General features: G+C 47.9%; 1 protein-coding gene across 4 annotated transcripts in view; it reads left to right on the forward strand.

Moving 5' to 3' along the window:
• Positions 1-27,518, forward strand: part of TENM4 (teneurin transmembrane protein 4) — a gene marked incomplete at both ends in the record, with an annotated part of 385,043 nt that overhangs the window by 160,228 nt on the left and 197,297 nt on the right. For 3 of the 4 annotated variants that reach the window (XM_082844520.1, XM_082844522.1, XM_082844519.1), the window contains 2 exons: positions 1,743-1,841; positions 3,257-3,492. In XM_082844520.1, the coding sequence (XP_082700646.1) occupies positions 1,743-1,841; positions 3,257-3,492 (335 nt within the window). The remainder of the gene's footprint in view (positions 1-1,742; positions 1,842-3,256; positions 3,493-27,518) is intronic. The other variant, XM_082844521.1, reaches the window with a different exon arrangement.

The raw sequence follows: 27,518 nt of genomic DNA on the forward strand, positions 1-27,518 counted from the left end.
GTCCCCACCACCACGGCGGTACTCAGAGGCCCGGCTGCAAAACAGTGTTGCCTGTACCCAGGAGTGCCCACGAAATGGTGCTCTGAGGTAGTACTTACAACCCCTCGCGTTGGTCTGTGAGGCCGGCCAGGGGCAAAGCCACAGGCTCGGCAGCGACCCAGGGTTACAGGCAGGGAGGGCCTGAGCTCTGGTGTCAGACAAACTCAGGCTGCCGTCAAGCTCGGCCGCTCATTTACTGTACGGTAGGACCTTAGGAGAGTTACTTCTCCGAGCCTTGCCGTGCCAGCCCGCAAAACAGAGATGATGGCAGAGACTTTGTAGGTTGTTGTGAAGAGGAAGATTTATACTGGATAATAGTTGCAGAGTTCTAGACAGTGAAAAGCATATGGTGGATGTAGGGTAGGTAGTCGCTATTATAGTTAGCATTAGTACTTCTGTAATCTTTGTTTAGCCCTTGAAAAGCTTCCAACATTCCTCAGTTGGTCCTATAGCAACCTGTGAGCTTAGTATTATTAGCCCCATTTTACAGATGAAAAAAGTAGTATAAGATTAGAAGAGGTTAAAGAAGTATTTACACAAAGTCACACAGCACGAAAGCGGCAGAAAAGGGACTTGAATTTAGGTTTTCCGGTTCTTACGACCTGGTCAAAGTCAGAAGGATGGTCCCTGGCAGGGCTGGGCGTGAAAGGTAGCTTTCTGCAGTCAGTCCTTCGCTTGGGCACACACAGCAGGCTGCATCCACCACCGGCTTCTTCGAAATGATTCAAGGGAGGTGGCGGCAATCCTGAAATATCAGAAAACAGGATCCCATGCACTCATGTGTGAGTGACGCCACTTAGGAGGCACGGTTGAGACTAAAATAGCTAGTGTGTCTACCTGCGTCCTGGGTCCCGAAATGCTGCACTGCCCTCAGTGCATGTGGAGGGACAAAAGAGCCTCCCCCTGTGTCTCTGTGGGGTGCCAGCCTCGCCAATCAGTCATCACCCAGGTCCCTGCACTGCCAAAGGACCCTGACGCTCCAGTATCATCACAGCTTGGGGACTTGTGAGAAATGCAGGTCCCCAGGCCCCCAACACCTACTGACCCCGAATTTCTGGGACTGGGTCTCAGCAAAGCACAGCCCTCCAGAGGATTCTGGTGCTTACGCAAGTTTGAAAACCACAGCTTTAGAAGCAAATGGCCCAAAATGCTTGTCTGTCTTTTTCCTTTGGACAAGCAAAGTATGCATCGCTGGCTGTTGTTAAAGCAGATGTAGGCAGGGTGACGTAGAGGAGAAAGCACGGGCTTCGGAACAGATAAACTTGCGCTCAAATTCCTGCTTTGAGCCTTGCTAGCTGGTAGCCTTGGCTGGCCCTGGGACCTCTCCACATCTCCATTTCCTCGTCTGTAGAATGGGGATGACACTGCCTTCCTTGCACTGCCTCTTTTGAAGACTTGAGGTAAATGGCTGTAACATGCCTAGCTCAGCACCTGAGCCGCAGTCAGTCTTCACCAGTCAGCTCTGTGATTTGATGCACACAACTGGCAGACATACAGGTTTGTATGGAGAATACTCCCTCCAGACGCTCCGGGCCAGGCAGACCCCGGGCGCTTGTGGCTTGCACACAGACCCATCGCCTGGAAACTGCATCCTGTTGGTCTCACGCACAGCTGCACCCGTCAGCCACTTTGTGTGTTTCTCTACTCTCCCCCTTCATTGATGCATGACTCATTGCTTCATTCATGTCTCCATGTGTGCATAGAAACCTAGGCAAGCAGCCATTCCTAGGGACATTGCAGGACAACCTCATTGAGATGGACATTCTCAGCACCTCCCGCCACGATGGGTCTTACAGTGATGGGTAGGTGACATCCCCATGCTTCTCCTGTCTGTGTGTGCTCTCCCTGTGGCTCCTGCACTTGCATGCAGACTCTGAGACCTTTCCCTGGGATCTCCTGGGGGAAGTGATGAAGCCATGTTGCATGCCCATCCCCAAGTCCATGTTCAGCTTGAAAGAGTTTATCCTTGGAATACACTGTCCCCCGGCATATTAACAGCAGTCCTGTTAATATGACGCTCCTAGCATCTCATTGGCTGCCTCTGCCATTCTGAAAGCCATCTCACGTAGCAGCTTTTATGCAGCACAGGCTCTGTATTGTGTGTATGCTGGCCCTGAGTATGTATTCTGTGGCCTGAGTCATCTTGCACCCCAGCAGGGTACAAGATTCCTCTAAGTATTACCTTTGACCCCAAGACTTCAGGGGCATGCAGTGCAACCAGTGCACCCCGTTTCCCAGGCTGTGTCCCAGTCCTCTCGTGGCCGTGGTTAAAGCCAAGCTGTGGAGGACTTCCTGGCACTTAGTTTGGCCACAACCATGTGCTTTGACCTTGCTGTGCGGCCCTCAAGACTGTAGCCGGGCTGCAGTTGCCCATCTGTCCCCTCCCATGGCTTTTACCAGGGGCTTGGAAGGCAGCAGACTGGCTTTTAAAATTGAAGTATCTTTTTTTTAAGATTTATTATTTATTTATTTATATTTGCCTGCGACGCGTGGGATCTTAGTTCCCTGACCAGGGATCGAACCCGCGTCCCCTGCATTGTAAGGCAGATTCTTTACCACTGGATCACCAGGGAAGTCCCAGCAGACTGGCTTTTGAGGAGAGTGCTTAGAAGGCATTTGTTGCCATTGGCTGTGTAGCAGCCACTAGGGGACTCTTGACCCTGGCAGAGCTTAGTGGTGGTTTCTTGGTTCCCACTCCTACCAAAACCCCCTTTAAAACGATTGGTATTTTATTCCTCCACCACGGTACAAAGTCAAAGGACGTATTGGAGGGAGACGGAATTTTTTCGGTTTCATAATCTCCAGGGGGGCAGAACAGGATTTTAGACACGTTCCAAGTTACTGCAGTAATTTTAGAAAACATCTAGTTTATTCCCCAAGAAGCAGCATCCCAGCCCCATCCCTTCCCAGGAAAAGGATCTCAACACTCAGCCTTCTGTCCAGCTGGTAACACCTTCCGCCTTGGCTTGGGTGGGTTCCCCATGGGCAGGGCTGTCCCATCCGTGTTTCGTGGAAACGTGTCTTCGTGTGCCCTGTTTTATGGTCTGGTACATGATTCTCTGTTTTTCTGTCCCTCCGTCTCCTCCGTGCTGATTCTCTCTCTCTCTCCCCAGGCTCCTCTGCATGCTTCTTCTACTGCTGCCTGCATCCTCAGGTCAGTGTGGGCTCCTGGTGAGTCGTCAGCCCCTGACGCCCTCTGGCTTCTCTCCATCCACAGGCACTTCCTCTTCAAGCCGGGAGGCACCTCCCCACTCTTCTGCACCACGTCGCCGGGGTACCCTCTGACGTCCAGCACCGTGTACTCACCTCCGCCCCGACCCCTGCCCCGTAGCACCTTCTCCCGACCGGCCTTCAACCTCAAGAAGCCCTCCAAGTACTGTAACTGGAAGTGCGCGGCCCTGAGCGCCATTGCCATCTCAGCCACGCTGGTCATCCTGCTTGCGTACTTTGTGGGTAAGCACCTCCCTCACTCCAGCTTCCCCTGCGTCCCCTTTGGCCCATAGGGCAGTGACCGAGACACCTGTGGGCATGAAGGCACCTTGCCAGCACGGCAGTCAGAGCTTGCAGGGTGAGCCGCTCAGCCCTGGATCACTGGCCTGGCCTGCACCCGCCCCCCTCCCCCTGCCCTGACTATCCAGGTCAGCTCTCAGGGCCCTCTCTCTCATGCTCCTGCACGTATACCAGGGAGGAAGCTCTGCGTTGGCTCTCTCGTGTGGTGGAGGCCTGGCATCAGGCAAAAGCACTCACCAAGACCGGCTTTTGACGTGGTCATCTGTGACGTGAGTGTCATAGATGGGAGTCCCTAGAAATGAAATGACAAGTTGGGCAGCTGAACAGGAGGCTGGCCTCTCCTGTTGGTGCCACAGCGAGGAGCAGGAAGGAGGCAGGGCGCCCTGGGGTTGGAGACAAACTGCCAAAGGTCAGAGTGTGTGACCTCAAGCCAGACGGCATGTCCGAAGGTGGCGGTCGGGCAGGGCCATCTGTGGGGAGCCAAGGTCGAGTGTCAGAAAGGGTCCCAGGGAGCAGTTAGAGCTGCCTGAGCGAGCGCAGAGACCCAGAGCAGCACTGATCGGCCTTCCTACCAGACCCCAGGGCACGTCCGTGATGTAAGAAACTCCTCCGGACCCACTGCCCCGCTTGCGATGCCTCCCACTGTGCACTCTTTTGACTTACTTGCAGCACAGTCTGGTTTCCTGCTTCAGACCCCTGTGTTTGGTCTTTGGTCCGCTCCCAGGAAAGCTATTAATCTGAAGAGATCTCGGGATGTTGTGCAGAGTCTGCTGCCTCTATGAAAATCAGCCTCTTAGTAAAGGCATCCAGCGGGGTGGGCTTAACCCTCTGTCCTTTCCAGCCTTCAAATTCTATAATTCTAAGATTTAAGGTAGGTCAGACCAGCTTGAGAAGGCCTCGAACCCACGCTAAGGCATTCTGAGGTTATTCTATCGGCAAAGGGAACCTTTTAGTATAAGCCCAATAAATAGAAATGGAACTAGCTGGCAGAAGCCAAAGGAAGACCGAGTGCCGCCCATTGTGAAAAAGAACTTAGCGACAAGCAAAGTCATCGTGGATGGAAAAGAACTGTCTTGAGAGGTCTGGCTCCCACTTGTTCGGGATGCGGAGAAGGGGTTCAAGCATGGTTGGGGGTTTGGGTGATGTAAGCTGTAAGGTTACTTCCCTTTCAAGATCTTTGAATTAAATAAAAACAAGTAACTAGGAAAACGATAGCCCTGCAAACAAGGAGGTCTCCTTAAACATCTCGAGGTATAATAAGCCTCGTCTGGTATCCGGGGTCTCTTTTCCCCCTGTGAAGATTGGCTTACAGAATTTCACGGCATCAGGGTCAGGTTGGCATACGTGTTTATCTATTCTTCTGTCTGATTGATTAGCTGTCGCCACCTAGAAAGCTGTGTTGAGAAGGATCCCAAGGCTATATTCAGACTCGATGGAAAAGAGTCTCTGTGATTGATTATTGATGTCTGTTGTGGTCACAGGAATGGAGAATATGGTTGACATTCCACGTATTTGCCATCCCTGCCCTGGGTCATTGGGTAAAAGGAACAGCCAAACTGGGAAAGGTCAGCACCCACCCAGGCTCTGCACGAGGTTCATGATTGATGTAGATTGGGTTACTGGTGAGGGTTGTGGGGTTCCAAGCACTGTCACCTGGCATGGAAGTTTCTTTGTGGCACTCCCAATACTGTATCCCCACCAACCACTAGCACAGCCCTTGCTTTTGACTGACATTATTATATTTCATAGATGAGTAGACTTTTGAACAGGCAGTGTCACTGTTCATCAAGAGTCGAGTAGTTCACTACATAGACATCAGCTTGTTTTGTGTTGAAGTCAAGGTTTATACTATGTACTATGTAACCTAGTTCAGAAGGAAAGCATCACTCTTTATATGATTAAATGAGCCCTCTTCTGCTTTCCATCCCATGGGCTCCTTCATCTCCCTTATAGTAAGAATACACCGTCCATCATCAGCTATCTAAAGATAGGGGCTACTGTGGCCAGTAGTGAGTTCCCTACCTAGGAAGGGTGCAAATAGTGCTTATGACCATGTAAGCAAGAAAAAGATTCATTCATTGACTGGGCATGTTCTCTGGAGGACCTTTACTTTTCCTTCCAACATTGATAAGTCTCAGAATCTACGATTTTGTGAAGTTTCTTTTTCATTCAGCAAACGAAACAGGGTAGGTACCTTCAGTCAGGCACTGTGCTGAGTGCTAGGGCCAACAGTATATTCCCTACTCTTGAGGTGTTTGTAGCTTAGAAGCAGTGATTGATATGATATGATAACATAGCAGTGTTAGAAGTGGCTGAGGCAGCTCAGGGACTATGGGAATACCCAGCCCCAGCCAGGAGGACTAGAGGAGGCTTCCTGTGAAAGGTGATGTTTTAGCTGACTCTTCAAGTCACAGCCAGAAGTAGACGTGAAGGAAAGGAATTTCAAACCAAGGGACATTTCAAAGTCTCGAAAGAGGATAATGTGATGGCAAAAGGGGTTTCTGTGTTTGAAGCAACTGAGGGGTGTCGGGGACACGACTGGAGCTAATGCAGGAGAGTTTGGTCAGATTATGAAGATCACCGTGGAGGCCAAGCTAAGGACCTTACTGGATGGGCAACAGGGAGCCATTGAAGGGCTTTAAGCGGTGGCAGGACATAGTCAGATGTTTATCTCAGAAAGGTAAGGATGGAGGAAGAAAGAACAGGCCCTATTGCATAAACAAGTCAGGAGACGCTGAGGGCTTCAACTAGGAGGGTGACAGTGTAGGTTGCGGGTAGGGTAGATGTGAGGTCGATGTGGGAGAATTCGTCTCTCAAGTTAGGAGACGTCAGTCCACTGAGAATGTGTCCTTGCCAAGAATAAATACGTCCTTCTGACAAAGCCCGATGTATATAGAAAACTTAAAACAGGAGTTTAGATTCTGTATCCAAGGACCAGGTCAGAGAGGCAAGCCTGGGGTGTTCCCTTTGTTACCTGGAAAGTCAGCAAGGTGCTGGGGCAGAGCTCACACCGGCCTGAGAACCTGGATTCCACTCCCAGCTCAGCCACCGAGCCGCTTGGGCATCTCACTTCTCTCTCTGAGTTCCGATTTCTCATCTAGAAAACCGGCATGGCCCATCACCTCAGAAGGATGCTTGTGAGTCTGGAGTGAGCGTTAGCTAATGCAGTGAATGCACTGCAGGTGCGAGGTGAGCGCCTACCTGTCCTCATGGGCCGGGCTGGCAGCCTTGTGCTTGCCCTCCTCCAGTTGCTGGGGCCAGGGATGAGCTCTTGTTGCTTGGCCATCATCACAGGCTGTGAGGACTAACTTGTAAGGAACTATCAATTATTAAAAATCAAAGTAATTGTCTCTGTTGAGCACGACTATCCTTAACAAAGACTTTGCTAGCAGACCAGCTCATCAACAGGCAAAAAGCACAGATATTTAATTAGATTTTTGATGAAAATTGTGTTTCATTTCAAGGATAATCAATTATTAATTACTGTAATGAGCAAGTCTGACTGGGTTTACTAATTAGCTCATTTAAAAATTATGAATAACCTTTTCATTTGTAATTATTTTCTACATCCTATCAAGTTCCAGATGAGGATTGCATCACCTCACCAGCAGAGGGGGAGAGGAAAACAGAGGGCGGGAAAGATTTGTTCTTTCTCTGGTGTCTGCTCAGGGCTGCCATGTCTGGACAGAACTCTGACAGATCCACTTAACATTCAGTTTCTTAGTTGGAAAGTTTATTGGGAAACAAGCAACCAGTGGCCTTTCATTTGTAGAGACGTGTGCAGTTATTTTCATAGGAAGATAGAGAAATTGGAGTCAGCACTTACCACCCACAAAGGCTGCAGGACCCAGGGCCTTGCCTTTGGGCCGTCTTCTGGTCCCCTGGGGTGTTACGGGTTGCTCTGGCCTGGGCTGGGAATCCAGGGAGGTCCCTCACTGAGCCTGGGAGATCTCTTCCGAGAGACGATGTGTGTTTTTGCCTCTGAAGGGCACCCGTTCAGAGAGGCCGCCATTGGGGTGAGTGCCTTGCTTTAGTCACCCACTCTCCCTTTGAAGGTTTTCGGGTCCTTTTAGTCTCCATTTGAATACCCTGCCTCTGCTTTTCCGAAGAAAAGAAATCTGTTTGCAGAACAAAATGAGGAGAGAATGATGTGAGGGGAAAGTTAGTTGTAAGTCAAACCATGAGACTTGTGCAGCCATGGCCATAATGCTTTATTTGATAGCATTTAATTGTTTTAAAAACATTTTCACCCAAAAAAGCAGTGTGGTTGAGAGTAGTAGAAATAACAGGGGTCACTTTTTATCATTAAGAATCAGAGCAGTTTGCTTTTTATTTTTTTTTTTGCGGTACGCGGGCCTCTCACTGTTGTGGCCTCTCCCCTTGCGGAGCACAGGCTCCGGACACGCAGGCTCAGTGGCCATGGCTCACGGGCCCAGCCGCTCCGCGGCATGTGGGATCCTCCTGGACCGGGGCATGAACCCGTGTCCCCTGCATCGGCAGGCGGACTCTCAACCACTGCGCCACCAGGGAAGCCTGAGCAGTTTGCTTTGAGTGTGCCCTGTCAACATGACCCTGACTGTTCTAAGCACTTTGCTTGTGTTTTCTTATTGAAATCTCCCAGCACCTCTGGGTTATTATCCCCAGTTTACAGATGAGGACGTGGAGACCCAGTGAGCTTAAGTAACTCACCCACCTCCATACAGTAAATGACAGGACTGTGCACTCAGCCTCTTGAGCTGGTACTTTTAATTTTTTTTTTCTCTTTTGTGCTCACAGTCTTAAGCCTTATACTGTAACTTTCCCTCCTTGTATCTGGTATTCTAAATCTTTACTATGCACTTAGCATCGATCCAAGCCATTACTATACACGTATCATCTCTCTGAACACTCGTAACAGTTCTGTGTTTCCTGGAAGAGGAAACTAAAGCTCAGAGAAGTTAACAACTTGCCAGGGTCACACAACGAGTGAATGACATAGGATTTCAAAGGTCATACTCTCAGCCACTACACTGTAGGTCACATAATGGAGGATCAAAAGACCCCATTCAGGCCCTGGCTCCGTCCCTTGCTGGCTGTGTAAACTTGATCAAGTTGCTTAACTTCTCTGAACTTCAGTTTCCACTTTCCTTATGGCTCTTATAATGGATGTGGCTGGAATGATTAGGCCCATTTTACAGGCGAGGAAACTGAGGGTAGCATCAGGGTTGAGAGCGTGGGTTCTGAAATAAGGCTGCCTGCTTTCAAATCTCAGCTCTGCTGCTTACATGCTTTCTGACCTTAGGCAAGTTTATTTAACCGCTCTCAGCCTCAGTTTACCCATCTGTAAAATGGGGATAATAATAGTGGCCGTTTCACAGGGTTTTGTGATGTTCCAGTAAGATAATTTGCATAAAGCACCTATCCCATTGCCTGGCACAGAGTTGGCTCTCAGTAAAAGTTTGATACTGTTGTGGTTATTAACAGTATTATTAGTACTTTTAGCATCCCATGGAAAAGAGTAAGTCTTGAGTGAGAACTTGGGCCAGTGTTGTTTCTTGGCAGTGCCTGCGAGCTTCCCAGCCTGCATTAGTCACAAGGGCAGCTGTCAGAACAATCAGGGGGCCCTGTCAGAAAGCACTTGTAGGGATGTCTCACTGTTCCAGGGAGGCGGCTGCAAGGAGAATCGTTACCCAAAAAACAACTCACGTCATTTCTTTAACTAGGACAAAAGTTGATTTTTGCTTCACTGCCAGTTGCCTCTATCCAGAGAAAACTGACAGCTTCCCTCGTGTTCTGAATCCCTATGTAAAAAGCAGACACTGAGTACTGCAGAAGAGTACGGAGTTGTATCTTGAGGACTCGTCAGGCACCTGTCTTAGCCAGATAGGCCTTTGGAATAGGAGACCAAAAAGGCTTGTTAACAGTACAAAAACCAGGAAGAGCTTTACATTTAAACAGAGACCCAAGAGTGCCTGGGAGCTATTTCTTTCATTGTCAGGTCCAGGTCCCCCCTGGAGGGGGGTGCCTCATCCTCTATGATTTCTCTAAGGCAGCATGGTGTTCTGATCAGAAGACAGGATTCAGTGGAAATCTCAGCTCTGCCACTCTCCACCTGTGTGACCCTTTTGAGCTTTGGTTTCCTTATCTGCAAAGCGGGAAGAAGAAGAATACTTCCTCCTTGAGGCTGTTGTACAGGTTGAAAGAGACGATGTTGAAAAAACACAAGGCACGTGACAGAGGAGGAGTCCCTTGCTGGTGGCCTTGGGAGAGAGTTGTTATGGACCTCAGCATCTCAGCCCAGGATGGGGTGGGAGTACGTGATCCTCTTAGGTCCTTCCCTCTCTGTAGAGCGATGCCCATAGGAAATTGAACCAGGACATTGAGGGTGGAGTCCCAAGTGTGTGCTGCAGCAGCCTCTTGGTAACTGCGGGGGAACTTTCCAACATGCCCCATAGCCATAAGGGACTCTTTCTTTAAACTAGGTGACATTTTTCACCTCCACCAGCAGCTGATTGTGGATTGGAAAAAAAATCTGGACCCTTGCTCGAAGTGGTATGAGTTTAATTTATAAGTGAGAATGTTGTGACGCTTAATTGCCTCTTTTCAAAGGCAGCTTCCAGAGAGCATTGCTGGTTGGAATATTATTGCAGTTCGTGGTCTGGAAGAGCCTGGGTCAACCAGCTCTTGAAGCCATCTGGGCAGTGTTGACAGAGGTGGACTTGGGCACTCCATGTGACTTGCACAGACTTTTGCAGGCTCTCTCAAGATCCCTGACATTGACCGTGCACACATGCACGCGTGATTTCAGCCGAGCAGCAATCCAGGCAGAAGGGATCTTAGGCTTCCCTCTTCTTTGGGAGTGTGGTCTCCTGTCTCCTAGTGTCTTATTCTCTGCTGCCTACTCAGCCCCTAATACTCAGCCTGCCCCAAGGTAGCTGTGCTCAGTAAGATGTGGTTGAATAAAAGACCTTGCAAGACGGTAAAATCTGCCCAGGGTTTTCTAGGCAGAATAGCGTGGGCACAAGCATGGTGGCAGAAATGCGCATTTTATGTCCTGGGGTTCAGGTACCGGGGAAATGGACGTGAAATGAGTAGAGAAAGGATTAGAAATAGAGGCCAGGGTGATTGTACCCGCTGCTGCGCCGCAGTTATCCCCATCTGGTTTGAACAGCTCATGCAGTATCAGGATCTCAGATGCCATTTGCTTCCTAAGCACAGGCCCATTGCACTCTGGGCCTGGGTGTTATTAGTGAGCAGTAAGGCTCATTTTCTCCCCTTTTTCTTTGACTTCACATCAGGCCTTTTGGACAGAAGCCATAGATTTAGCTTTATAGCCCAAAGAATGGGAAACGGAGATGATTGAACTTGATCTTTTAGGTGGAGAAAAAAGTGATAAAGATACAGGATGCTGTATTAAAGGCTTTCTCTCCAAGATTGATTCCTTCATGCTGCTCTGCAGGAATTGCTAATAGCAAGATATATATAGATTGTTCTCCTTATGACAGACCCCAGACAAATATCCTTCAGCCCCCCAAAAGGAGGACTTGAGGAGGCTAGCGTGGCCCCCTGCAGCGGTCTGAAACGCCACCACGCAGAGGAGGGGGCAGACTTGCTCTGTGAGATTGCCGAGGGCAGGACAAGGCCCTCTGGCTGAAAATGATGGGAAGGCCGATGCCGGCTCTGGGAGAAGACTTCCCTCACAAGACAGCTGCCTGTCTGGAGTGGGCTGCTTGAGAGGGGTGTCTGCAATGAGAGGGGCGACTCTTCAGTGCCCCAGCTCCACAGACCAGGGGATCTTGTCTTCATTATCCTTCTGCCATTCCTATCTATGCCACCCATACGAGGACTTAATCTTCTTCGGATGAGTTTCTGAACCTGTAAAACAGGAGTAAACAAAAGACTAGCTGAAATGATTAAGTCATTCAACGTGCTTCAGCTCAGCATGAGAGAAAATTGTCCATCTTGCGGACCTCATGCTCTCCCCACCCTCTGATCTTCTCCCATTGGTAACTGAACCCAACCAAGAGCCAGAGCCCAAGCGGACCCATTGGTCCAGACCGTGTGGATCAGCCTCCCCGGGCACAGAGCAGGGTAGAGAAGGATATAGGGTGGATCTGGAGGGCAAATGGATAACATACTTGCCCTCCAGGAGAAGTATCCCCACGCTTCTCAGTTCTTGTCCTAGCAGTGTTCAGGGCCCAAGACTAGGATTGAGACCCATACCACACTCGGGCATGTCTCCCTCACCTGTACACCTACTCAGCCATCAGGCCCCGAATGCTTGTATTTAAAAGCAGATTTATTGAGATATCATTTGCATACAGAAGATTAACAGTTTTTAGTTGTACCATTCTATGAATTCTGACAGAGTTGTGTGACCATCGCTACCATCAAAACACAGAACATGGGCTTCCCTGGTGGCACAGTGGTTGAGAGTCCGCCTGCCGATGCAGGGGACGGGGGTTCGTGCCCCGGTCCGGGAAGATCCCACATGCCGTGGAGAGGCTGGGTCCGTGAGCCATGGCCGCTGAGCCTGCGTGTCCGGAGCCTATGCTCCGCAATGGGAGAGGCCACAGCAGTGAGAGGCCTGCGTACCGCAAAAAAAAAAAAAAAAACAGAACACTTCTGTCACCCCAAAAGTTCCATTTTTTTTAATCAGTCCTGTTTCCTCATCTTCAGCCTTGGGCCACCACTCATCCATTCCACATCTCGGTAGTTTTTGGTACCGTTTTTGAGATGTGTAGTAAAGAAGTGATTTATGTACTGGATTCAAAATCAGGTGTTACCTACAATAACCTTCAAACTTTAAGACATCAAAGTGTTTTTGAGAAAATATAAAGACGTGATTTAGAATTTAAGATACGAGGGCAAACAACTGAAACTTTCTAGGGTTCTCTGTGTGTTATACTTGACCTCCTTGGAGGATCACAGCCACAGGCCTCCGTGGAGTCAGCATGTGTATGTTCTTCTGCCTTTTTCAGGGACCATCTTCTTGTACACATTTTTAAGTATTGACACAAAATTCTCATTCTTGTCAAGTTTAATACCTCTATCATATTTGTGCCATTATTATATCATTGTGTTCCTTTGTTTCCAACTGTTTGCTATTATAAATAGCACTTCTGTAACCAGAATGAAAGAAAACCTCTTCTGTTTTCTTCTTTCACTTACTTTGGGGAGGGTGTGTCCCCCTGAGCAGGATTTTTTGGGGGGTCACAAGATATGGACAGTTTAAAGCTCTTGTGACTCACTGCTTGCTAGGGGCTCCTCAGAAGGAAAGGACTGAATCCCCGGGCTCCCAGCTAGGTGTCCAGTTTCCCCACAGTGCTGCTAGCATGCAGCTTTGTGTCTGATCTTGGTGGGTCAGCTGGTTTAATGAATGGGGGCCGGGGGAGGTTACAGGTGGCCCCGAGACCCAGAGAGGTAAAGGGATCTTCATTCCTGGAAGGAACCACATGCCTTCTCCCAGTCAGTTGCCTTTCGAGAGCCTAGCTCACACGTCCCTTCCTCAGCGAAGCTCCTCTGACCCCTTCGCCGTAAGCCAGGAACCCAGTCATATGCTCTTATAGTGTTCAGGGGTCTCACGGTCATTGCAGCTGCGGACTATGTCTTGGATTCGCTCAGCTCTGTCTCCACTGTCAGACCGTAAGCTCCATGGGGGTGGAAGCAATTTCTGTCTTGCCCAGTGCTATAGCCACAGCTTCTCGTACCAGGGTGTGGCAGGATGTAACCTGCGTTCAGGAGAGAAAGGAGGGATGTCGGGACCAGAAGCGAACTGAGGGAACAGAGGCGGAAAGTCTAGAGGCTGGGAGATCATGTGAGAGTGAAAATGGTTACTGGAAACTAAGGGAGGGAATACCAGAGGTGGCTTCCAAAATGTCGTCATTGTAGGGCACAGACTTTGTCTGTTGCTCACACCTGTGAGACTTGAAGCGAGAACCTTGCCCTCTCTGAGCCTCGGTTTCCTCCTCTGTGAAAGCAGGTAATAGGCTGTTCTGGGGATGCAATGACAATCGGGCACCTAGTTCTTTTCTAATAAGAGCCACTAGTGAATGACATCTGTCTTCCTCTCCCCCTAGCAAACAAGTTGTGTTGAATTTGAGGGCCAAGCCGTCCCGAGTTTGGAAATGCCTCAAAAAAGAAAGGACCCGAGTTTATTAGTATATTCATTTTTTTATAACAATGACAGCTCCAGAGACAACACACTGTCCCAGGACTCGGGGAGCCTTGTCCTGTGGGTAGTTTCAAGGCCCCCAAAGAGGCAGCATAGCCGTGGTTGGTCAGGGAGTAGCCCCAGCTATGTGGCTGGGGTGATCCTTCCCCAGCCGCACCCTGGGAGTGTGGAAAAGGAATCGATTTTTACAGATTTTTAGCATCCTTGGAAAGAACATGTCCCCAAGTCCTTGTTTTTATTCTGAACTAATTACTGTGAAATAACATAATTTAATTGCACTTCGATGCAGAGAGAAAGTGAGAGTGGTCTCCCTGATGGCTGTTTTTTCACTCGTAAGTGCCTAGCTTGCAGAGAGGAGGTCCGTCCAGTCAGGGCTGTGCTTCCTGCTGCAGGCTAGGGACAGAGGTGAGGAAACCCAGCCAAGCGGCTCTTCATTTCAGGGGTAAAAAAAAGGGAGGGGTGGGAAAGGGGAGAGGAAGTGAGATGGCGGTAAAGAAACACAGTGTTTTTTTCCTTCCATCAGTAAAACAACAAAGGCACAACTAAAAGGCTTCATCCTCCTAAAGACAGCAGTACAGTCTAATAGCAAAAGCACAGACTTCGCCCTCCAGCCGTGCTCACACAGGTTTTTCCATCTCTCTGCATCTTGGTTTCCTCGTGGATAATTTTGTCCATTAATATGCAAGAGGTGTTTAAGTGACAGAACATCTGCAAAGGGTCCAGTTCTGTGAGTGGTCCATGCTGGGTGCTGAGGAAATACAGATCTCACCCTTCCAGGCAGCTGGATCACCCAGAGATTTGAAACCAAGATTCAGCAGCCAAGGACCATGTGCAGATGCAGGGATTTCAGGTAATCTGGGATGAGGTAGAGGGAGCTTCCCCAAGCTCAGGTTTGAGACACTGGGGAGCATTCACTGAGCCTGCCTTTTGGGTTGTGTCCCGGGCTACAGGGACAGACAAAGCCAGATAAGCTAGCATCGCTGCTTTGAGTCTTCCGTGGTTTCATAGACAGCCAGATGTGTAAGGAGCCCAAGGCAATAGTAGACAGATGATAAAAGCATGTTACTGGAGTTTGAACTTTACCCCTGTGGGAACCTGAAGGAGAGAGCAATTCATTGTAACCAGGAAGATCAGGTAAATTTCCCCAAGGCACTGAGCCTTGTACATCAAGTAAGATGTTAAAAGAGAAGCTAGGAATGGTTTTCTGGAAGATGGAACAGTCTAGACAAAGGCAAAGGACAATAGATAGGAATGTTGGCTATTTTTTTGGCACGTGTGTCAGAAGACTGTGCATTAAACTATCCATCTGTGCATTGGATCTGCTGCGGGCCTCAGTCTCTCTTTTACTGAAGGCTCTTGAATGTAGAACTATGGAAACCACAGGCACTGCAGGAGGACGCTGGCTGCCTTCCCCCTTAGAACAGAGGCTCCACTGGGCAGATACATAATAAATCCCTTGCCTTCATGTGAGGCCTGTCAAACCCATCGGTCCTCTCCAGCAGTCTCTGCACTGTGTAGGATTATTCGCTGCAAGCCCCAGATGTGGAAGCTGGGCCTGCTGCAGTTAAATTACTTGTTTACCTGGAATGACTGGTAAGTAATAGAGCTGGGCCTAGCAACCAGATTTTCTGATTCCAAGTCCTATGTTCCTTATGTAGACCATGCCGGCTCTCAGAGCCCTCCTCTGATGTCCTTCTCTGCCGCTGTGCTCCGTACCCAAGGCTCAGAGCAAACAAGGGGGTGCTTTGCCATCCTGTCTGGGGCTTTCTCCTGCCCCTGCTCCCAGCTTCCCTCCCACAACCTACCCTGATTTAACAGAGGTGGCAGCTCACATGTGTTGAGAGCTAACCATGTTCCAGGCATGTTCTGAGTGTTATATATATTTCTCATTTAATCTTCTTAACAATCCTACCTATCCAACAAACATTTGTCAAGTACCAGCCATGTGCTAGGTACCATTCTAGTTTTATTTCCATTTCATAGATGAGAAACTGAGACCTGAGGAAATTAAGTCAGTTGTTCAAGGCCACGTCACTAGTGAGTGTGAGAGCCAGGATTTGCCCCCGGAGCCTGCCCTCTTCCCACTGTGCTCTATGATTCCCATAGCTGGAGTGGGGCTGGAGTGGGGCTGGAGCAGGGCTGGGATGGTCCACCTGATCTGAACTGCTGAGAGGATGCACAGAGCTCCTTACTAAAGAGAGAAAATACCTTATTTTCCTAAGGAAGAAAAGGTAGCGTCCATCTGCTGTGGGCCATGCACTGTGCCGGATTGCTATGTACCTGTGGCATTGAGTGGAGCTGTGGTTTGCACCCAGAGTGCTTCAGGATTGGAGAGCAAAGCAGGCCCAGATGTCATCAGGGGACCTCGATACACATCGCTTATTGAGCACTAGCCCTTCGTGTTATCTGATTCACCTGTTCTCCAGGCTTCATGTGCCGTGGCATTGGATTGTCACCAGTGTAACATTACATTTTGGAGGGAGCCTTTCCTGCTGGTGTGTGGCAAACAGCTAGATGTATTGCGCCTTTGAGCCTGGAGTTAGGATTTTGTTCACAGCCTCCAGTGGGGGAAGAGAAAAAATGCCAGTATCATTAATTGAGCTGTGGCCTGCATTTCATCACATGGTCCTAAATTTTACTGCTCAGGCCGTCTGTAGAATTCTACAGCAAGACAGACTCATTGGACTCCTATGTGTGTCTTAGTGTATGAGTCTCTGTGTGTGAGTACACGCATGACACCACCCATTACGGATGCAAAAAAAAGTTATTTGAGAGGAGATGGAGTTGGGGGTAACGAAGATTAAGTGAGAATTTTAGGAGAAGTAGCATTTTTCTTTACCTGAAAACTGGAAACTCTTCTTTGGCTTGTTTATGCCTCCTCACTTTTCTGTAGAGCATTAAGTCCATTGAATTGTACTGTGATTACCCCTAATGGTATCGGTCTGGGGCTGTGTAGAAAGTTTCACATGTAAATCTTTGCATTATTCTGTGTATTAAACTTCGGGTGTCCTTTCTTTCATTGATTAACTTTTAAGCAACATAATAATGATGTCTTATATTTTCAATACACTTCAAAAGGACTTGCCTTAAATTTAATCCTTATAAGAACCTGGGAGATGGTTTTGTATTCTTTCCCTTTCTACAGATGAAAAAACTGAGGGTCAGAGTGGTTAGGTGACTTATTTGCAGATGCATAGCTGGTAAGGGCCAGAGCTGGGAGTCCAGCTATCTCTGCAGATCTGCTCTGCTGGCTACATAGGTGGACAACAGAGCCAGCAAGGGACGGATGGGAAGCACCTGGATATGGACTGTCAAGGCGGTGTGCATGGGACAGGTTCTGAAGTAGTGGTCAGGAACCGGGGCTGGGGAGGGGAGAGCAGACGGCATTTCTGGCTTGGGGCAATGGTGGAAATCCTCACAGAAGAGTTAAGGTTTGAAGTAGGCCTTGAAGGATGGGAGAATGATTTTAAAAATAGGAAAGGCGGGCTTCCCTGGTGGCGCAGTGGTTGAGAGTCTACCAGCTGATGCAGAGGCCACAACAGTGAGAGGCCCGCGTACCGCAGGGGGGAAAAAAAAAAAAAGGAAAGGCAGTGGCCGTTCCACGTAGAGGTGTTACATCAACGAAGCCTGGAGGCTGTGTGTTCAAGGGACAGGAGAAACCTACACAGACAGAGATTCCTGGGCAGGGAGAAGCAATGAGGAACGTCAGGTACTGTGCTCAGCAAGTGTTTCAAATGCTCAAGTTTCTATCCTCAGGAAAATATCACTAACAAACTTTGAGCAGTAAGGCAGGGCCGTATACTTATGAGATTTCCTTTTTTATTTTCCATTTCTGTCATTTCCACAGTTTTACACCTAATCAGAAAGGCAGCGTGTACAGGGGTTGGGGACAGATTCTGCGCAATCTGGATTTGGCTCAGATCTGAAGTGACCCTCTGCCTCTTATTAAATGTGTGATCTTGGGCAAGTTGTTGAACCTCCTGGAGCCTTAGTTTCCTCATCTTGCAAATGAGGATAATAATAGTACCTAACCTCCTAGGGCTTTGCAAGGATTAAGTGATAGTGTGTTTATCAAGCACAAAGCCCAGTGCTTGGTACTATTAATAACAGTGGCTTTTATCACCACCACATTCATCATCATCCTCATCATCACCATCATCACCATCACCATCACCATCATCATCACCATCCCCATCCCCATCATCACCATCACCATCACCATCATCACCATCACCATCCCCATCATCACCATCACCATCACCGTCACCATCACCGTCACCATCACCATCATCATCACCATCATCATCATCATGGTTCCTGGAACTCTGCTGCTTTAAACTTCCTAATCTAAGGACTGAGCCAAACCAGGGGTCCCTGCACATCAGAGAACTTATTGCGTATTGCGTGCCTGGCTCTGTGCACAGACAGGGCAGAGAGGCAAGAAAACGTAGTATGATCCCAAAGAGCTAGAAAACGCTCCAGTGGGCAGGAGGCTGGGAAGCTGTGGAGAGTAAAGGAGGGACATCACACACTCTGTTCTGTGAGAGTTTAAAATGCTCTTTCAGAATGCTTCTCATTATAAAGAAATATCATCCCTAGTTACAAATCTGGGTGGCAGACTCTGCGTTAAGCTGTCCACCCTCATTCTTCCCGCTGAAGTGACTGTTCCAGAGGGAAAGGCCTATCCTAATAATATACACACAAATTAAAACTCCATTGAGCAGTACAGTGGAGACCACCTCCTAATTGACTTTGATCATTGAAAAAAAAAAAAAAACCCAGTTACGTGGTTGATATGCCAAAGGAGATCCAGGCAGTGGGAGGGTGCCTCACAGAGCCTTGCAACAGGACGTTTTCTAGTAGCTATGGAAATGGAACCTAGCAACAGGCACCTTCTCCTTCTGGAGCTCCCAAGCGTGAACCAGACCCGTGTTTCCTTCGGCCCCCTTTGATGGTTGGTTCAGGAAGGAGCGGACAAGGCCTCACACATGAGAGGCTGGTCCTTGGCTAAGTGGAGACACCTTTTTATAGAAATGCTTTAGATAGCCTTGGGAATAGTCTTGGCACTTGGATGCAAGCACCACAGAGAAAGGAAACCCAGCAGAGCTCTAGGCCAGCGTTCCGCCCCCTCTCGGGAAATGACAGGCACTTTCCCAGCTTTCCCCGGCTGACATGTTTCTGCCAGAGCAGGGCTGGCTGCGCACCCCAGCAGAGCAGTTGAACAGCCTGGCGACCCTGGGGTGATTTCGCTCCCTGGATCCTTAACGAGGGTTTGAGTATGAAGGGCAAGGTGGTGGGTCTTCCACTGCGTGGAGTCACTTTTGACCGCTCTGTCAGCAGTGATTTGATCAGAAGCTGCATGTTCTGATCAGGACTGCATGGAAGCCTGCCCTGGGCTCTGACAGCAGTCTGCGAAGAGCTCAGGGTGTGGAGTGACCCGGACCTGGGTTTGGATCTTGGTGCTGCCACGATGAATGGTGCAATGATGGACTGTTCTGGGGCCTTGGTTTTCTGAAGATCCAAAATCAGGTTAATAATATCTACGTTGTCACTATGTGTTGAGGTCCTAATCCATAAAATGGAGATACTATCTTCCTTAAAAAGCTGTGAGATTAAATGACATAATGAATGTTCATCCTCCGGCACTGTGTCATGCACATGGTACAATTTTTAATAAGTGCGAGCTGTTACTGTTTTGGTAATAATCCTAATTATGTCTGTCTCCTTCCTTGGCTCTTCTTCTTCTTCTCGCCTGTGGGCCAGGTGCTGGGGGATGGAGATGAGAGAAATGATCCCTGCCCTAAGGGAGGGCCTGCTGGCGGCCTGATATCACCTGCCCCGTGGGCTCATTCCCTTAACTTTAGGCTCAGGAAGATGACTCCTTTAGTCTGGGAGTGCAGTGCCCGACGGAAGAACAAGCCATGAAGGGGCCTCTCCTGCTCTTACAGGATTTTCTGCTGCGACTTAGTGACAGGGCCATTTAGCAGAAAGAACTCGGAACTAAATCCAGAGACTTGGGCTCAGCGCAGTTCCAGGCTCTGCCCCAAGTGTCCCCTTCGAGCCTGAGTCTCATCTGCCCATTGAGTGCGGGGCAGGTTCAGTCATAGTGACACCCCTCCCCCCCCACAACCAGAGCAAAAGCTCAGACTGCTCAACTCCCCCAAGAAATCTCCGTACTTCACTTTCTCAGCGAAAACCTTAATGTACACTGCAAATGACGCTGATGATACCACTGTAGAAGGCTACCCTCTGGTAGTAAGTTTGAGTAAATACCAAGCAGCATGATAAGCTCATAAAATATATTCTTTCTGTTCACCTTCACAACAATTCTTTGGAGCTATAGGTATTATCGTCACCATTTTATAGATGAGGAAGCTGGGAGTCAAAGGATTTAAATAACAGGAACAAAGTCACATAACCATAAACGTGAAAACCAGAACAGGAACGCAGGGCTGTCTGGCTGCCACGGCTGTGCTCGTAACCAGCTGTACTTCGTGCCTCCCATCTTCCTGTGTCTGGCACCAGCACTATATTGGGAGTAGGGCAGGGAGAGGTCACATTACCGGGCTGAGGTTAGTCCAAGGTGGCCAACCCCTAAGCTAGTCATGCACAGAAGAAGGCTTAGTAGAGCCCGTCGGGTGAAAGGGGCCCAGAAAAGATAGTTTTCTTATTCCATTACTGCAGTAATAGCCGTTCACTCCATTCTGCACAAATCAGATTCCAGCCCTGGTCCCCCTACAACTTGCCGTGTCACCAGTTTTCAGTGCCCTCCACTTAAATTGATCTTTTTCCTCCGCGTTGACGGTGGGCGTGCCTGTTTCTCCCCTTCTCTCGTGCCCATCCCCCCACCCCCCTGTTTTCCAGAACTATTGAGCGGCTGCCAGTGAATCCTTGTTGAAAGGCCTCCTTTCCCCACAGCATTGCATGGTGCAGAAAAATGATTAACTGTGCCAGAGTCCATTCTCCAGAAAACAATTAATTTGGGGGTGAGAGACAGTAACCCTGATGGTTGCAGTCAGGTTTATCCAGAGATAGGAAGAAAGGCAATATATTTACTTGATTAAAAATTAGCCCCACGTAGTCAGCAGTGGGATCCTATCAGGCTGCTTTATAGCAATTTCGCTTTTAAAAACTGTTTTATCCGCTGGACAGATATCTCTAGTTCCTGTGCCCAAAGTCTGTCAGCTGATGGGAGCAGGGTAGGGAGAGAGCCCTCAGCTCAAAGAAATTTGCGGTTGGCGTGGGAGGGAAATTAGGGGCAACATGTGGAGAGAAGGAAAGGACGGAACAGAGCTGGCTTAAATAAATCTTTCAGGGGATCTGGGAATTAGGAAAATCAGCAGAGCAAAATGACAAGGATGGTGACGGCTACCATTTATTTTGCTCCTGCTATGTGCCAGGCACAGTTCTAAGCACTTGACATGCATTATTTCATTTAATCCTTTGAGGTAAATATTACTATCTATTTTACAGATGAAGAAAATGAGACTCAGAGAGGCTAAGTCATTTACCCAAAGTCAGGAACCTAGTAAATGATGTGCCTCTGAACGCTCCAGATAGACCCAAACTTGAGGACTGACTCCACCAAAGTCACTTACTTGCATTTACACGGTTTTGCTTTTGGGGGTCAACCCTGTCTACCGTGGTCAGGATGTAAACAGGTGGGGACCCCATGCTTTACCCCTAAGATGAAGGTCCTTTAACAGACTATCTCAAAAGAGAAAACCTGGCTATACTGTCAGCAGAGGCCTTGCCTTAAAATTATCTTAATTTTAATTTAATTTCAGGCATTGTAACTCATCAGCAGTCTAGAGGTGAGTCTGGACTTTAGGACCAGTCAGACCTGGGTTCAAAAGTGACTTTATCACTTCCCATCTGGGAAGTATCTTGGGAAGTATTTTTGGCCAGGTCATGCAGCCTCTCTGAGCCTCCACTTTCTTCGTCTGTAAATTGGGAATACTAATGATTTTCTCAAGGTTTATGTAAGGTCTGAATGAAATCATGTATGTAATTCCCCTTGCCTAAGTCTCTGACACGTGGCATGTGCTCAAAATCAGGATCTCCGCGCTCGGCTCTGTTGTCCTTCTTTACCTCGTGCTCCTAAGACCAAGTTGTAGAACTTCCTTTTTAATGTAAACAGCATGGAAGTGAGTTTGGAAACCAGTGAAGAAAATTAGTCAGTCATCCTACCACTATAATTCAAAGCTTGTTGTCATTTTTACATATCTCTTTCTAGATTTTTTTTTCACATGTGTACCTGGTATTCCATCCAGTACTTGTATCATAGTTTAGCCAAGTTCTCCTATTTTAAGACATCTAGGTTGCTTCTGATTTTTTTACGTGTACATTGCAGTGTACATCTCTGTGTATATGGCTTCTAGGTTTGAAACTTTTGAATGTTGTGGCTTTGTTGCCAAACCAGGAGAAGCACTTGGGGGATGAAGCTCTGTCGTTCTGCTGTTGTGATTGTCTTGCCTTTTTGTTTTCTGCTTTCTACATTAGAGGACCATAAGTCAGAGAACTCCAGTGAGTTATATTTTACAGAAATGATGCTAGTTAAGAACAAACAAAGAAACAACTGAGCATTAATAATGTAAAACAGAAAAGTAGGTAGCCATGCAGCTGGGTTGCTTCCTGCTGCCTTTTGAAACCAAGAATGCGGCTTGAATCAACAGTTTCTTGAAGTTATAACCATCTCTAGTCACTACCTAGAGCTGCTAATTTACAGATGCAACTGGGTTTGTGCATTCGATTTTTGGAAGGGAAGCATGCATGTGACAGTGGAAACTCCTATACTTAACTTCGGTGACTTCTACATAATGACTTTGTTAATTGCCTCCTGCTGGCTGGGCGCTGCGGGGAGCCTTCAACGTCTGAACATCTACTGAGCATTTTTCTTAAAAATGTCAAGATGGAGCTCGCACTTTCCCAGCCCTCTCTCATGTCTCGCCGGGCAGGAAAAAGGCGACTGGAAAATGTCAGCCCTGGGATCAGATTGACCAGATCTGAGGGAGTAAGAAACTCCCCCCACCCTAGCTCTTGGCTTTTAGAAATCATTAACCTTTCAACGTGGGTGATCCGGTGAACTCGCTACCTTTCCACAGCCTTCTTCTCAACTCTTTAGCATCTTTTCACCTTTCCACTGAATTACACACTAGTTGAAAGGGGACACCGGTATCAGGTTTCTTATTTAGGTCACTTTCAATGTACTTGGGAGAGTTTTGCACAAACAGGTATAAATACACACTGTGGGGTGTAATTTAGATAATCCTGTGATGTGCATCGGGGCTTACTATTAATTCCTCTGGAAGGAGGGATTACGATCACTACAATTTACATTGTGTCAGTGGTCTGGTCTTAAAGCAGGCTGGAGAGGACCATTTATATTATTTAGCTTTTCTGGATCCATGACTGGTATTTCCAAGTCCTCTGGATAGCACGCACCTACTGCTATCTGCAGCTTTACATGAGGGTTGCTGTGGGGTAAGATCTATTTATTATCACCATTGGGACCCCCAGACATTAACTTCAGCCTTTATTTGCTGGTGACTTTAGATTGCCCATAGTTTACCTCCTGTTTAAAGTAACATGTGTAAAAGAGGAAGCTTGGCTGGGAAACACAGGCTCCTGAGTTTGAAACTTGCCTCAAACTTACACCAGCTCTGTGATGTTAGGTCACTTACTCTGAGTGAATCAGAATATATCCCCATAGCTCAATTTCCATTCAGTTCCATTGTACTCATTCTCCAATAATGTTTTTTCAACCCATCTTTACATGTGGATTAAATCGAATAATATAAATTAAGAATTTGGCATGTAGTATGCACTCAGATTATGCCAGGTGTTGAGTTACTGGTGTTATTTTGAATATTATCGAGGACAAAGACGAATGGTTGCTTGAGCTTGTGTATTCTTTGGACAGCCTCTGACCGAGTATGCCTTGTGCCCTTTGGGAAGAGGAGAACAGAGCAGGCTATTTCCCTTCCTTCTCTTTCTGTCGCTCATAACCCAGAACTATAAAACGGACCACCCACCAATCAATACAGTAAAAGAATTGGGGGGCCCCTAGCCTGGCTTATATTTAAGACTGGATCACAGATTAAAGGTCCCTTTTACTGTGGCTTTAAGACAACATTACTGGTGGAACTTCACATCTCTGACTCCGTATCATCCTGTCCTCTGTCTAAATCTTACTGTTGCAGGAAGGGGGGACCCCTTGCAGGGCCCAAGAGTGGGCCCTTGTCTAACACTCGGAAATGAACTGTCCAAGGAGACACATGTGCTGACACACCAAAAGAGCTTATTGAGAAGGGGTGCCCGGGTGGAGAGCAGGAGGGTGAGGGAACCCAGGAGGACTGCTCTGCCACGTGGCTTGCAGTCTTGGGTTTTATGGTGATGGGATTAGCTTCCAGGTTGTCTCTAGCCAATCACTCTGACTCACGGTCCTTCCTGGTGGCGTGCGCATCACTCAGCCAAGATGGATTCCAGTGAGAAGGATTCTGGGAGGTTAGTAGGACGTATGAACTGGCATCCCCTCTCTCCTTTGGACATTTCCCCAATTCTTCCGGTTGGTGGTGGCTTGTTAGTTCCGCATGCCTTACGAGGACCTCCTACTGCAAGATACCTCCTGCAGGTGGTAACTGTGGTGCCTGGCCAGGGTGGGTGGTTTCAGCCAGTGGTTCTCCTACCTTCCAGTCGGCCATTTGTCAGCCCGGTGTTGATGGCCCTGTACTCGCTTCCCTACCCACCAGCCTCCAGAATTACTCCTGGAGGACTGAATCTCCTGAGAGTCCAAGTTAGAGCTGGATCCAGAACTTGGCTTTCCCAGGTGGTTTCTAAGAGCACATCTACCACAGGCCATAGAGAGACCCACCGGCGTCACAGCTGTGTGGCCCTCTGTGTGTGCTCGCCGAGGTGCAAGGCCATGAGGAAGGTCTGCCAGCATGCACCTCTGGGCTTCTGGCCGACAGCCTCCCCCATGCAGCTGTGGGCTGCCGTGCCCTAATTAACGTCCCTGGATGCCAGATCCTGTGGTCATTTTCACCGGGAACACTCTTTCCACTGGCTTTTCTTCCCCCGCCACATATTTTTTTACCGTGAGAACTTGCTTTTGCATCTTGTTTAAAATAAGAGAAAGTGGGCTTCCCTGGCGGCGCAGTGGTTGAGAGTCCACCTGCCGATGCAGGGGACACGGGTTCGTGTCCCGGTCTGGGTCCCACATGCCGCGGAGCAGCTGGGCCCGTGAGCCATGGCCGCTGAGCCTGCGCGTCCGGAGCCTGTGCTCTGCAACAGGAGAGGCCACAACAGTGAGAGGCCCGCGTACTGCAAAAAAAGTAAAATAAAATAAGAAAAAGCTTTGACAAAAATGTTTCTCTTCACAAAGCTGTGAGAGCTCTGTTCATTCTGGGATTAGTTAATTCTCATGACCTTTTAACAAGACAGCTCTTTTGCACACTTAGATGAGATAATTGATTCTAACGGGGAAAGAAGTGCTGCTCATTTAACTGCATATATCTGAGTTGTCCGCAATTCAAACAATTTCTCCATTACCTTTGAATTTGCCAATAAATAGATTAAAACAGTAAGAAGGTAAGCAGAAATGTGAGCTAATTCAACCTTGGAAGTAGCAGCGTGTTCACTTCTAATAGGCAAATTCACGTTATTATTATTGACAGCTACACAGAGACGGTCAAGAGCAGTGTAAAGCACCTCATTTAGTGTCTGGTACCTACAAAGTGCTGTATAAATGTTAGCTACTATTTTATCAGGATTATCCATGGTATGACTATAATGGTTCTAGAATATAGTAATCACACAGATGAACAGTTTACAAAGTGCTTTGCCATATATTATCACATATGATACAATAATTCTTTGAAATATTTTTATCCCCATTTCTCAGATGAGACTAGCTAGGAAGTGGCAGTTAGGATTCAAAACCAGTTTTCTTGCCCTTGGTCCAGCACACTTCCCACGGCATCACAGTAACCGAAGAGAAAGCAAAGGGTCTGATCGCATTTCTGTTACCAGCGTACGCTCTCCTGATTAAGCCAGACTTGTGTGTATTCCTCGGTGGCTTGTGTTTGGATCAGGAGTCATGAGGATGTGCTGTGCTCTGGTCCCCTGTACACACTTCTTTTTGCATCTTGAAGGCAGTCACGCAGCCCCTCCAGACCACCAGTGACCCTTCCACAGACTGTGGCCAAATAACACAACTTTCCGGCTGCCTCACGGACTCCTATACTGCTGCCTAAAAAGACATGTAAAAGCCTGGGACGTTGCTTGATGTGTAAAAGGGGGTGTCTTTATAATCCCCACCCACCTTGCTAGAAAAGGCTGGCGAGCAGCAGCATGGTGAAGTGGGAAGAGCCTTCCAGCCAGAAAGATGGATGGTGTGTGATGTCAGGATTCCAGCAGTTTGGGATTCTAGTCTAGGCTCTGCCACTTGTTAGCCATTTAACCTTCCCAGGGTTGATTGATGTCTCTGTGTCTTAGTTTCTTCATCGGCAAAATGGCATTATCACCTTTTAGGATTGTTGCAAGGATCAAAGAAACTTTGAAACGGATGTACTGCTCTTAGCACAATGCCTGGCCCGTGGAAAGCACTCAATAAATCACAGTTTTATAATTATCATCATTTTAATTAACCTTCTGAGTTAATTAAATGTCCACATCTATAAATTGGGTCTGGCAAGGTTGCATGAGGATTAGATGTAAGGTGTACAAATTATCCAGGGCACTGCCCGGCAAGCAGTTGGTCCTCAGTAAACATAATTACGATGGGCCTTCATATCTCTGTCGATCCTTCCCTGTGTTCCTCTCACCCTCCAAGTGGGTCAGCCACTGTCTCCTCTGGGCCTTCTAGTCCTTCTGTCTGTCTCCCCTGCTGGACTACGAGCTCATGGAAGCAGGGAGCGTCTGATTTAGTTCTGGCTCTCAGTGTCAGCCATGGGTCCTGGCATAGAGTGGGCTTTTAGAAAGTGTTCATCAGCTGAAGGAGTGATGCTACACAGAGGATGCTGTGGGAGTTGGGGACTGGAGTATGCGATTCTGTATGCGGGGAGTCAGGGAAGGTGTCCCAGAAGAGGTAAGTATGGACCATTGATGAGGCTCAAGTCTTGAATCGCCAGTGGGACTTAAGCCGACGCTTTGTACTAGATTGCAAACCTTTCTGGAAAACACGCTTCCTAGCCTTCGCAAGCATTGTGTATTTAAAGGACAACATCCGTTCTCTGATGTTTTATGGTCTCTTCTCGATTGTTGAAGACTGTTTAGCAGTTGCTACCTTGCAAAAATAGTTTTAAAACAGAAATGCATGCCCACGAATCAAAGTCACAGCATTGCACAAAATCACAAAAATGCACAGAATCCAAACGTGCAGCAGATACACAGTGAAATGCAGATCCCATCTCTTCCTTCACAGGATGCACCCACCGTTACCAGTGTCTTTCTTATCCTTCCAGAAATATTCCGTACATATGCAGAAATGTTTTTACCTAAATGTAGTATGTCAAACATACTGTTCTGAATGTTACAATTTTCCTTCCAGAAAAATATATACAAAGAGCTTCCTCACTCTTTTTTATGGTTGCATAGTATATTGTATAAATAAAACTTATCTAGCCCCTTATTGGTGGACTGGTTTCCAGTATTTTGCTATTACCAACAGTACTGTAGTGAATAACCTTGTATGTACATCATTTTGTATGTATGTGAACATATCTGGAGGAGAACTGGAACCTCTAAGTTCCAGGGCAAAGGGTATGGGTGTTTCTGATTTGATAGCTTTTGTCAAATTGCCCTCCGTAGGGTTTGT

The sequence above is a fragment of the Leucopleurus acutus genome (assembly GCF_964270905.1).
Source record: "Leucopleurus acutus genome assembly, chromosome: 8".
In the NCBI taxonomy this organism is placed as follows: Eukaryota; Metazoa; Chordata; class Mammalia; order Artiodactyla; family Delphinidae; genus Leucopleurus; species Leucopleurus acutus.